Below are 13193 nucleotides of genomic sequence, written 5' to 3'. Positions count from 1 at the left end.
GCGAAAGTGTTACGGAGATGTTAGATAAACTCCAGTGGAGAGACGCTCAGTAGCTCGGTACGGGCTTTTGTTGAAGTTTCGAGAACATACCTTCACCGAGGAGTCAAGCAGTATATTGCTCCCTCCTACGTATATCTCGCGAAGAGACCATGAAGATAAAATGAGAGAGATTAGAGCCCGCACAGAGACATACCGACAATCCTTCTTTCCACGAACAATATGAGACTGGAATAGAAGGGAGAACCAATAGAGGTACTCAAGGTACCCTACACCGTCAGGTGGCTTGAGGAGTATGGGTGTAGATGTAGATGTAGACCAAAAAATGTTTTTCTTGTAATGAAGACACTAAAGTGGGGGTCAGTCATGCTGTTATTGCTTATAATGATGGCAACATTGGTAGCGTGAAAGTGCTACAACATATGGAAATTAATTCTGAAGCAAACTACACCAGAGAATTTGAATGGATGGACAAGGTTTGCACTGGTAAAGCAAGTATGCAGCACAGTTGGCCACTACGGAGTCCAGAAAGAAGAAAACAAGAAAAAACTTAAAAAAGATCAAGACGATGATATACAGTATGGTGCAGGGTGCTTCTGAGTGACTAAAAATAAAATGTTAAGCATATATTGAGTTACAGTCTATTAAAACTTTAAAAACTCTTCCTGAAAATTTACATTTTCTCTTGCATTTTTCCCTAAATCTCAGAAACTACTTCGAGTAGCGAATTCAAATTTTCAGGGAGTAATAACATATGTATCCTGAGTCTTCTGAACTAAAAGAAGAACATAATGTTATGTATAAATAAAATTATTTAGAATAACATACAAAAAAGTACACAAAATTGTAACTGTGTAATTAAAAAATTGTATTTCAAAAAGCAGTGGCTGAAATGCAATTATTGTAAGACTCAGAACATATAGTTTAATGTCCTGTAAACGTTTCTTGTCAATGGCTACAGTTGTTCCTGAAATACGGGGAAGTTAAGTCACTAAATTAAACATTGTCAGGATTGTTGTTGTTGTTGTTGTGGTCTTCAGTCCTGAGACTGGTTTGATGCAGCTCTCCATGCTACTCTATCCTGTGCAAGCTTTTTCATCTCCCAGTACCTACTGCAACCTACATCCTTCTGAATCTGCTTAGTGTATTCATCTCTTGGTCTCCCTCTACGATTTTTACCCTCCACGCTGCCCTCCAATACTAAATTGGTGATCCCTTGATGCCTCAGAACATGTCCTACCAACCGATCCCTTCTTCTGGTCAAGTTGTGCCACAAACTTCTCTTCTCCCCAATCCTATTCAATACTTCCTCATTAGTTATGTGATCTACCCATCTAATCTTCAGCATTCTTCTGTAGCACCACATTTCGAAAGCTTCTAGTCTCTTCTTGTCCAAACTATTTATCGTCCATGATTCACTTCCATACATGGCTACACTCCATACGAATACTTTCAGAAATGACTTCCTGACACTTAAATCAATACTGGATGTTAACAAATTTCTCTTCTTCAGAAACGCTTTCCTTGCCATTGCCAGCCTACATTTTATATCCTCTCTACTTCGACCATCATCAGTTATTTTGCTCCCCAAATAGCAAAACTCCTTTACTACTTTAAGTGCCTCATTTCCTAATGTAATTCCCTCAGCATCACCCGACTTAATTAGACTACATTCCATTATCCTATCTTACAATTTAAAACCTGGTTCCTAAATCTCTGTCTTACCATTATATAATCTATCTGATACCTTTTAGTATCTCCAGGGTTCTTCCATGTATACAACCTTCTTTCATGATTCTTAAACCAAGTGTTAGCTATGATTATGTTGTGCTCTGTGCAAAATTCTACCAGGCGGCTTCCTCTTTCATTTCTGTCCCCCAATCCATATTCACCTACTATGTTTCCTTCTCTCCCTTTTCCTACACTCGAATTCCAGTCACCCATGACTATTAAATTTTCGTCTCCCTTCACAATCTGAATAATTTCTTTTATTTCATCATACATTTCTTCAATTTCTTCGTCATCTGCAGAGCTAGTTGGCATATAAACTTGTACTACTGTAGTAGGTGTGGGCTTCGTATCTATCTTGGCCACAATAATGCGTTCACTATGCTGTTTGTAGTAGCTTACCCGCATTCCTATTTTCCTATTCATTATTAAACCTACTCCTGCATTACCCCTATTTGATTTTGTGTTTATAACCCTGTAGTCACCTGACCAGAAGTCTTGTTCCTCCTGCCACCGAACTTCACTAATTCCCACTATATCTAACTTCAACCTATCCATTTCCCTTTTTAAATTTTCTAACCTACCTGCCCGATTAAGGGCTCTGACATTCCACGCTCCGATCCGTAGAACGCCAGTTTTCTTTCTCCTGATAACGACATCCTCTTGAGTAGTCCCCGCCCGGAGATCCGAATGGGGGACTATTTTACCTCCGGAATATTTTACCCAAGAGGACGCCATCATCATGTAATCATACAGTAAAGCTGCATGCCCTCGGGAAAAATTACGGCTGTAGTTTCCCCTTGCTTTCAGCCGTTCGCAGTACCAGCACAGCAAGGCCGTTTTGGTTATTGTTACAAGGCCAGATCAGTCAATCATCCAGACTGTTGCCCTTGCAACTACTGAAAAGGCTGCTGCCCCTCTTCAGGAACCACACGTTTGTCTGGCCTCTCAACAGATACCCCTCCGTTGTGGTTGCACCTACGGTACGGCTATCTGTATCGCTGAGGCATTGTCAGGATAGGGCGTTCAAACTCCCCCCTTCCTCCACTTGATGAGCAACACATTTATGGTATTTTCACAACAGCAGTAGCTATTTTCTTACAATTTCTTTTTGCAGGCGTACCATGTCCCGGGCTTCAAGGGACGTGTGGGATTTATTACCTCAATGAGTGAACACTTATGTGGCACGTGCAACCGTTTACGGATAACAGCTGATGGCAATTTTGGGAATTCAGAGATATCTCTCAGGTGAGTGATGAAACATAGAATAATCGTGTCAAAGTGAAAATTCATGTGAGGAAAGCATAAAATTACTAGAAGACTGACAGACTGATCAGTATTATACCTTCAGGAGGTGAAATTCCAAAACTTCTTATAGACACATCCGTTCCTCTTGTCCTCACATTAGTCGTGGAGTCCGAGTGACCTTTCAGACCTTCAGAAACTTATCCCTCTTTCCTCTCTCATGAAGGAACTGATAGTTCCAAATGCTGAGTATAGAATAATACTTTCAAACTCTTTGCCATGCACATTAGGTATGTGGTTGGTATATGGAAGAGATAAACTGCAGTTAAATCCAGCAGGTATGAAATGAGTAATCTTTTCTTGAAGTTTTCAGCTTGCACCCTCCTCTCTCCCAGACATACAAACCAGATACCTCTAGCTAAATAATTTGTGAGTATATATAATTTGCCTCTGTCAACATCATGTTACACTAACCTATTTGTGAGATTAAATTAAAGAAAAGTAATCAGGACTGGAAATTATGTAAAGACATTTTTAGCTACGTCCCTAGGTTGTAATAAAGTTAACACAGTATTTCTGTCCATGTGATGGTAACTATGATTCGCCAGCCACAGTTGCCGAGCGGTTCTAGGCGCTTCAGTCCAGAACTGCGCGACTGCTACGGTCGCAGGTTTGAATCCTGCCTTGGCTCAGATGTTAAGTCCCATAGTGCCCAGAGCCATTTGAACTGTGATTCATGATTATCAGAGTCTATATGTTCCAAATAAAAATTGGAACTTCATGTGTATAAATGTACAAATTATTAGACAATGGGACCAACAACTGACACTTTTAAATTGATGACTAGACTAAGAGATTAGTAATAGGAAAAAAACTGCAAGATACTTGGTGATAAGTTTGTTTCAGGACAAGGTAAGGGGGGTGGGGGGTGTGAAGAATCAGCTCTCTCTTTGTGAGCATACCAGAAATACTTTATCAACCCAAGGTAAAATAAGATATAAAAATACAGGGTCAAACAATTAATTTAAGTATCTTAAAAACCAAATGACTAATAAAATTGGAAGCTAGGAAAAGTAAGTTCGTAGTAAGTAGGGTGAAACACAGGGCTGCAACATATTGCCATTGTTGTTTGACTTGTCTATCAAAGAAAAAAGAAATGGATCAAAACAAAATGAAAGTGAGAATGGAAATGTATCAGAAGCAGATAAGAATAAGCAAGGAGCATATTCTTTAATAAATTAAAAAAAACTGACATGTGAGGCAGATGTTCCTACAATTTTATGTTCAAAGCACAGCATTCTGTGAAAGCAAAATATTTATGACATTGAAAAAAGAAAATCAGTGAGTGAAAAGTGTGTGTAGGTGAATTGTGGTGAAAGACTGGATATTGGAACTTCTGTTAGGCTGCCCAGTATTAGTTAACTTGGTAGTAAAGGAGCAAGTTTGCAAGGGCAGATAACTGTTTGACTACGTAAAATAGAGTGGGAGTATGGAAAAGCTAGTCCAAGATAGGATGAAAAAGATAACAGCAACTTAAAAAATGAATTGATAAATTACCATGAACCCCATTCCAATCTAGTGAATGCAGTGATTGACAATATCTTGTGACATTCGCCTATAAGGCTCAAACAATAATTGCTAAATAAAAATACAAAATGTTGACAAGACTGTATCTAAGCTGTCACTCTCTTTTGAAACAAGGGTGTTTAAACCAACAAACACGCAGGAAAGCAGGGACAACTCACACACTAGAGAAGGATGGGCAGTATCATTGAAGGAGTGAGCATAAACCGTGTGGAATATGTGTTCTACAAGTAAAAAAAGAAGAAGAAGAAGAAGAGGAAAAATGTTGATCTGGAAACAAGGAAATAAAAATTTGCCACGTGAAGAGACAATATGGTACTGTGTTGATGAGTGTGTACAAGTGGTGATATACAATATACATTGATAAAGGAACTCTGTATTGGGCCCAGAAGACCACGCAATGCTCTTCGAGAGATGTCCTCTACTATATATCTATGGAGAGTTAGGGGGTCAGTATACAACTCTCCAGGCTGTTATCAACTTCCAGAAGTTGAAGACACTACTTCTCACTTGAGTAGCTCCTCAGCTGGAACTACAAGCAGAGTGTACCCTATTCCAGTCTGTCCACCGAGCAGAATTTCCCGGCTCTACAAGGAATTGAACCTGATCCCTTTCTATGGCACGCCTGTGGCATACTGACTGCATAGCTTTGGCAAGAGTCATAATATACACTTGTGAACAATTGAGTTATAACTATTCTGTTTATTGGGGAGAGAGTATGTATATTGCCACTGTGAATGAAACAGTTTAGTGTATCGTAACTGGAATGTATTCAGACCTCGCACTTGTTGTGTGAGAGTGCAGTGTCTTAGACACTTGTAGTGTTTGTCTTAGCATGTACTAACTGGTGAGCCTTACTATCTAGTATTTTTAATTATATATCATTACTGGTGCCTCTGGCACTTTTGTGTTGCAATAGCAATAGCTTGCAATAGCAAACATTGAGTCAACCATGGTTTTTGGATTAGAAGTAGAGGTCAGCTGGGTTGACATTGGGAATAGAGTGATGGGAAGTGGACAATAAGCAGTTATATCGAAGGGTGCATTATTTGATATATTAAAGTTAATTACAAAATGTGAATTGGAGAATTTTTCACGTAGAGCAGAAGTAAGTTTACAGGACCAGATGTCAAATTACACATGATCAGTGTGAATCCCTATAGTCAGCATGAACACTGGCACACAGAATAATTTATAGGTAGCCTTGCTATATATAAAAAATCAGATTTGTGCTGAACTGTCATGAACAAACTGTCACTTCTCTGGAATAAATAGACTCTGATTTGTTAATTACATCTGCGTAAATGAAAAATATAGGAAAAGATAGATTGCTGCTTACTGTAAAGGAGACATGTTACATTGTAGACAGGCACAATTAAAAAGGCACTTACACAAAGCTTTTGGCCACAGCCTTCATCAGCAAAAGAGATACAGAGAAACACACACATTCATACACACAGGCAAGCACATGTCACACACACATGACTGCCAACTCCAGCAGCTTGCCCCTAGCTGCTGGACTTGGCAGTTTTTTTTTTTCTCTGTGTGTGTGTGAGTGCGTGCGTGCACACGCAGTGTGCTTGCTTGTGTGTTGTGCCTGTGTGCAACTTTGTTTTCTTTATGGTAAACAGTGATCTATCTTTCCCTGCACTGTTGATATTCCTACCTGGAATTTCCACTGTTTAATCAGTGTAAATAAGAAGGACACAGTTACATATATTCTGTGACTTGAAGACTAATACATGAAGTCAGTGGACATTATTTTTTTATTGCAGAGGATCTTTGTCACCACTAATTATTAATTTTGTGTGCCAGTTAATTAGACATGGTTTCATCCTTTCCTGGATGTGCTCTTTTTGTTAAATCTTCCTTCAAAAGATCTGATTTACTTCAAATTAATAAACCTGAGTATTCTGAAAAAGGAGGTGCAGCTTACAGCTGCAGTGTGACAGTTGATCACAGGGTGATTTTATCACTGCCATATCGTAGGTACCCATGGCTCGAGACACTTATTCTATAAGGGTGTGTAGTCATTGGGCTTTCTTGTACCACAGTGTCAAAGGTGTACTGTGAGCAGATTTATTCAAGGAAAATACTACCACAATCAGCAGAGTGAACTGCTATGGGCAACAGGATATCATTGACAGGGGTTACCACTGACTAACATGGCTTTAGCAGCGAACAGGTGGGCCACAATGTAGCAAATGACAAGTCAGTGACAGTCAATAAACAGTAACCAATCATGCCACTGGGAACTGACACCTCTTTGTGGGATACAAAGATGCAATCTGCACACTGCTCGTCACAGTTACAAAGATTAGCATTGGTTCGGAACAGCACCAGTGGATGCTCGAAGCATGCAGGAAGGTCGTCTGTCTGATGATTTGCGGTACATATTGCCAAGGTGGCAGGGTGCAAAATAAGGAGTGATCAAAAAACTTCCATTTGAAGGCTGCATAGTTCAGATCAGTATGCCACACACACACACACACACACACACACACACACACACACACACACACACACACACATATTCATCCGCACATATACCCTGCTTGTGTCTGTATATGTGCGGATGGATATATGTGTGTGTGTGTGTGTGTGTGTGCGAGTGTATACCTGTCCTTTTTCCCCCCTGAGGTAAGTCTTTCCACTCCCAGGATTGGAATGACTCCTTACCCTCTCCCTCAAAACCCACATCCTTTCGTCTTTCCCTCTCCTTCCCTCTTTGCTGATGAAGCAACTGTGGGTTGCGAATGCTTGAATTTTGTGTGTGTGTTTGTTTGTGTGTCTATCAACATACCAACGCTTTCATTTGGTAAGTTATATCATCTTTGTTTTTAGATATATTTTTCCCATTTGGAATGTTTCCCTGTTTTATATTATATATCAGTGCTTTCCTCTCCCGCAACTATCCTGCAGACCTTGTCCACAAACAGATCTCCTGAGCAATACATTCCTCCCCGTCCAACAACAATGTTACTACCCCCAGACCACACAGAAGCATCCCCCTTGTCACCCAATATTATCCTGGCCTCGAATACATCAACTAATTACTCCGCCAGGGATATGACTTTCTCAAGTCAAGCCCTGAAATGAGATCATCCCTTGACAATATTCTCCCCACACCACCCAGAGTTGCCATTCGTCGCCCCCCTAACCTCCGTAACATCCTTGTCAAACCCTACAATATTCCCAGACCACCTTCTCTACCCAGCGGTTCCTACCCCTGTAACCGACCCCGACGCAAAACCTGCCCCATGCATCCCCCTACAAACAACTACTCCAGCCCCGCTACTGGTAAAACATACACAACTCAAGGCAGGGCCACATGTGAGACAACACGTCATTTATCAGCTGACATGCCTGCACCGCACAGCCTTTTACATTGGTATGATGACAACTAAACTGGCTGAGCGCATGAATGGGCACAGACGAACTGTCCGCCTAGGAGATGTCCAATACCCAGTAGCGGAGCATGCCCTCCAGCATAATTCTAGGGACCTAGGAACCTGCTACACCATATGTGCCATTTGGCTTCTCCCACCCAACACCAGTACCTCGGAACTGCGGAGATGGGAACTTGCACTCCAACACATCCTTTCATCCCGCCACCCCCCTGGACTGAACCTACGTTAACCAACCTCACTCCCATTTACTCTTTAGTCTTCTCCTCTTTCCCTTTCCTCTTTAACCATTCACGCATCTTTTCATTCTACATAGTTGCGTTTATCTTTATACTATGTACCTCTTTACTTCTGTATTCATCCTCCTTGGTTTGAAGCTGGCACAGTACTTACAGTAGAATATCTTTGGCTTCCCTCTGACATCCATGCCTCCATCTTTGCTACCCTCCCTGTTTACCTTTCCTCTGTTGCTTCACAACCTGGGTTGTGAATAACTGAATCCACTTTCCCTTCTTTCCCTTTTTTCCCCTCTCTCCTCCCTTATGAAGGAACGAAGTTCTGAAAGCTAGGATACGTCAATTTTCTGTTCTGTTTTGTGTATATATCGGCTGTACTGAGCTGAGGTAAGTACTGGCCAGGCCCTCTATCTCTTTGTTAGTATTTGTTTCATATATATAAACACAAACACACACACACACACACACAGACAGGGTGATGCGTATTAATATTTAAAAACCTCCAAAGCACTGTAGATGACCCTGAGACAAGTAATTTAATACAAGACACATGGGATCACAAATGTTGGATACGATACAAATGTTGGGAAATGTGTCAAAAGCGAATGACAAATGTCACCAGATGATGTACCTTGCCATGCTTGCAGTGGTTGAGCCTCTCGGTCTGTCACACTTGATCATCCCAACTCAAGTCAAGTATTCATATCATTGTGGCTACAGACACACGTGTGCAACTTCAGTGATGGCGTTCAGGATTTGAGTCTTGCATCTGGCAGGCAGTATTTTTTCATTGTGTTAAACAATTATGTATTTATGTTGAGGTTTATTATTTTATTTACCGGTCTTGCAGTTTCCTTGATTTCTTGCAAAGTACAGAAGTACAGTACAATGAAAACCTACCATATTGCATAACAAGTAGACGAGTATAAACTTCTGAATAGCATCATCGCCATTAAATGACCTATGTTTTCTTTACTAACTAATGTCTGTAAACAAAAAGAGAAGGGACAGAAGCAAAAAACACAAAATCAGAACTGCTTTTGCTTGATTACAGCAGGGACAATAATTTTGTAACATCTACATTTACAATAGATCATATTTACAAAATGTTTTCCAAATTTGCTCTGTTTGCTCAAATGAAAGTATTGCACAGCTCAATCATTCCTTTACACTCAACCCCGACTGCTGCACATGCTGTGGGGTATGTCATCTGGTTACGTCATATGTTCAGTGTTTCTCACCAATTTTTGGGGTATTTTAAAATGTACAAAAAGGCAAATGCAGAAAGTTATCACATTTTGCTGCACATTACCTGCATCACAGAAAAATAATGTATACAAATCTTCTCAGATTTGCCACTGAATAACTTTGTGCAAGCCTCACAATATTTCACCAACACAACTGTTCGTCATCTTCAGGTAGTGGTGGGTCCTGTCATCACTGCTGCAAGATGTGGCTGGTGATATTCGCACAGCAGAATTGAAATTTGTCAGGCTAGAAGCAGGAGTACGAATGTGTGGACAGGCACTCCCAGTTGGATGGAAATGCCATTCATAGTAGCCTTCTGCTTATGTGTTGTGGGCAATGACTGCACTTCTAGACACTCGTGTGGTTAAAAGCTGAATTAACTCTCTGCAAGGTGCTGCATCAGGTCATACATCGGAGGATCTGGTTTCTACTGTTTTAATTTCATGGCAGTCAGTGCTGGATTCTGGGCAGTGCTTAGTCAGAATTCCATATTCCTGTTGGTAAGATTGCCCACCGTATGGAAACATGCCTCATTCTTAAAAACACAATCCTAGAGTGATGATGCTGAGGATAAAATTTCAGTCCTCTTGGGAAACGTGTGGTGCCCTGTATTCAGGCAGTGGTCTGCTACCACTAATTTACTGGGTGGCATTTTTGTCAGCGCTGTTGAACACAGTGTTCTTGTACAATGTGAGGTGTCTGCCCTATATAAGATTTCCCATAATGGCATCAGATCTTATATATGATCTGTGTTTTCTAAGGTCAAGATTGTCTTTAACTGAACACAAACAATTCCTTAGTTTTGCTGGTAGACGAAAAACACACTTGATTCTGTTTCTCTTAGCGATTCTTTCTATTTTTGAAAACATGCCACTGAAATATGGCAAGAAAGCCATTTGCAGTGCTTGTCTAAGTATCTTCATTTACATCCCTACACTGAACTTGCTTTGCTCAGAACACATTGCAAATCTGTTTACAAGACTAACCATTCTGCGGGAACACTGTTCTTAGGTGTTACAGTTCACCAGGCAGACTGTCGGTATCTGAGATCACGTGTGCTCTATGTGCCAGGGAGTGTAAGACACTACCACATTGTGCAGGGTGACGGCAACTTTTGGACCGCAAATGTAACTCTGCGTGTGTCAGTTTGCAGTAGAGACTATGCCCCAGTGTTCTGTCAGCTTTTCTTCTAACCGTGACATCCAGGAATGGTAAGCTGCTATCTTTTTGTACTGAATATTCATATGGAGCGAGTGCAAATGCTGCAGGAACATAGGTAGTGTCTGTATTATGTGGGCCACACCACAAATGTCTCTTCAGCATTCTGCCAGAAGGAGGAATGTTGGATATTTACTAAGGGAAATAAAGGATCTCCCATGGGAACACTGTCCACTTGATCAAAGTAGTTGGTGTTACATAAGAAATAGGATGAGGTATGCACATGTTTAAACAGCACCACAATTTCTTTCTCAAACTTGCTGCTAATAACCTCTAATGAGGGCTCCAGGGGCACTTTTGTAAGTAATGATATAACATTTGAGCTAACTAAAAGATCTGAAAGTTCTAGTTTAAGCATCTTCAGGTATTCTATGAAATCCTCTGAATTCTAAATATGATGGTCATAGTCATCCACATGATAAATTTCAAAGCTGTCACGTGGAAATTGCCAGTTGCATCTTGCAGCAGTGATGGTGGAAATCACCACCACCTGAAGATGCCAAAAAGTTGTGTCACTGAAATATTGAGGGAGGGACTTGCATAATGTTATCTGGTGGGGAACCCAAAGTGTTTTTGCAACAGATCTATCAGGCAAGCCTGAAAATTCACATATACTCCAAGCAGTAAGTACCTGTTGTAAAATGGTCACATTAGTGAGCTTGGCAATTAATTAACAGTTTATCAATAAATTTGGCTTCATTTTGCAAGAAATTGTGCTGTGTTCCACTACTCCGTCTTCAACAAAACAAATGTCAGTTTCTGCTCCACCTCTTCAGCCCGAGATCCTATGTATACTCTTGAGCATTTGTGTAAGATACCTGTTTATTTATAAAAATAAAAGTAACTTCTATCATGACTTTCCCATTCTTGTTCAGTGGGTTTGTTATCCTGCTGTTGCCTACTGCAGACTACAAGATTACTGTTGAAGATTTCTGCAAAGTTTTTCTTCCTTTTTAGTGTGCCAACATTTCACTGTGTGGTAATTGCCTAGTACTGTTTAACGGGTGTTTTAACTGTTGTTTCAGAGATGCAATACGAAGCAAATGCAGTGAGGATGACTTGCTTGCCATGATTGGAGCAGCAGTGAGAAGAGAGAAGAAACAACATGCAGGTAAGATACATTACAGCAAATGTAACTCTATAGATAGAAAGAAAATTTCTGCTTAACAAGTCATAGCAAACATAAGAGCAAAATAGAACGAAAAACAACAGTGATAGAACCTGTGTTTTTTGTGTAAAATTGGATTTAATTTTTTATTTAGTATTCATTCTGATTAATGCCCATTGGTCAACAGTACATTTCAGCCCTAGAATTTGGTTCTGCAAGGTCCACCAGATAACCATATATGGCTGTTGTAACTCCTTTATTGGACTTCAGAAGTTTTCCAGCAACAAATCTTTTTTTTTTCTTTCTTTCTTTCTTTTTTTCTTTTTTAAAAAAAAGCTAAAATGCAGAAAACATCATAAAGGAAACACTCACAGAAAAGCATCAGTGTCCTTGAAACAATGGAAACTCCAGTAGGAATATCAACAATGTTGGAAAAGACAGATTACTACTTACTGATGAAGGCTGTGGCTGAAAGCTTTATGTAAGTGTCTTTTAATACTGCCCATCTGCAGCGTAAGGTATCTTCTTTATGGTAAGTAACAGTCTGTCTTTTCCTTCAGTATTCATTAGTGTTCTTTGTTTTTATTGCTGTTTAGCAAGCATCGTGTGGTATATAAGGGATGCGAATAGCGTCAGATGTTGAATCATCACTCTGGAGAATATGAAGGTGCTGCATATTGGTGTGAGACAGCATTATCTGATGAGAGTTTGAAAGAAACCTCATTGTGGATGTCCATTTGGTCGCCAGGTTAAACCTTGCAACATCTGCATTTTTGGAGTATTTGGATCTGACAGTGGCCTGATGTTGGAAAGTAAGGGCATACTCATCATCAATGTTCCAGTTGACTACATCAGACCACTACAAGGGAGCATCACTGTGTAGTGTACTGAGTACATTGTAACCTGTTCACGTCTGTGACTGCCATCTGAGAACAAGTACAGTAAACTCTTGTGCAGCTACACTTTTGGCTAGCTAGACTGACACTTGACAAGTTGCAATTTGCGTTCACCTGGAGCCAAGCATTTGCTGGTGTTTTTTGGCAATCTACTGCTAATCAGTGCACTGGTGCGTGTCAAAAGTCCAAGTATCGTCAATTCGTGCGTGTGTTGGTTGAAGCCCTAGTGTGTTTCTTATTCGTATTGCATGGTTTCATGCCACTGCCATCTATTGGAACTCCTTGGAAGTACAGTACATACAGTATTGTTCTATGCAGCGCAACGTAGCCCTGTCGAAACCGACAAATAGAGTGCGCCGCCTAACACTTTCCACTTGTTGTCGGTACATCAAAGTTGAGTGTTTAACAGTGAACGTACAACACCCTGTTGTGTTGCCACGTGGGCTTGGGTAGAACAGAGGAAATGGCATAGATGTATCAAATGCTTCCATTTGATGGCTGCCACAGCCTGGTTTCAAAAGTCAAA

General features: G+C 40.4%; 1 protein-coding gene across 1 annotated transcript in view; it reads left to right on the top strand.

Moving 5' to 3' along the window:
* LOC126428026 (molybdenum cofactor biosynthesis protein 1-like) overlaps positions 1-11830 on the top strand; it is a 38473-nt gene extending 26643 nt beyond the window's left edge. Inside the window, exons 3-4 of the mRNA XM_050089905.1 lie at positions 2843-2973; positions 11689-11830. Of these exons, the coding sequence (XP_049945862.1) occupies positions 2843-2973; positions 11689-11830 (273 nt within the window). The remainder of the gene's footprint in view (positions 1-2842; positions 2974-11688) is intronic.
* Positions 11831-13193: the final 1363 nt, after the last annotated feature.

This window comes from Schistocerca serialis, chromosome 12 (assembly GCF_023864345.2).
Source record: "Schistocerca serialis cubense isolate TAMUIC-IGC-003099 chromosome 12, iqSchSeri2.2, whole genome shotgun sequence".
NCBI classification, from domain to species: domain Eukaryota; kingdom Metazoa; phylum Arthropoda; class Insecta; order Orthoptera; family Acrididae; genus Schistocerca; species Schistocerca serialis.
This window is presented reverse-complemented; position numbering and strand designations above follow the sequence as displayed.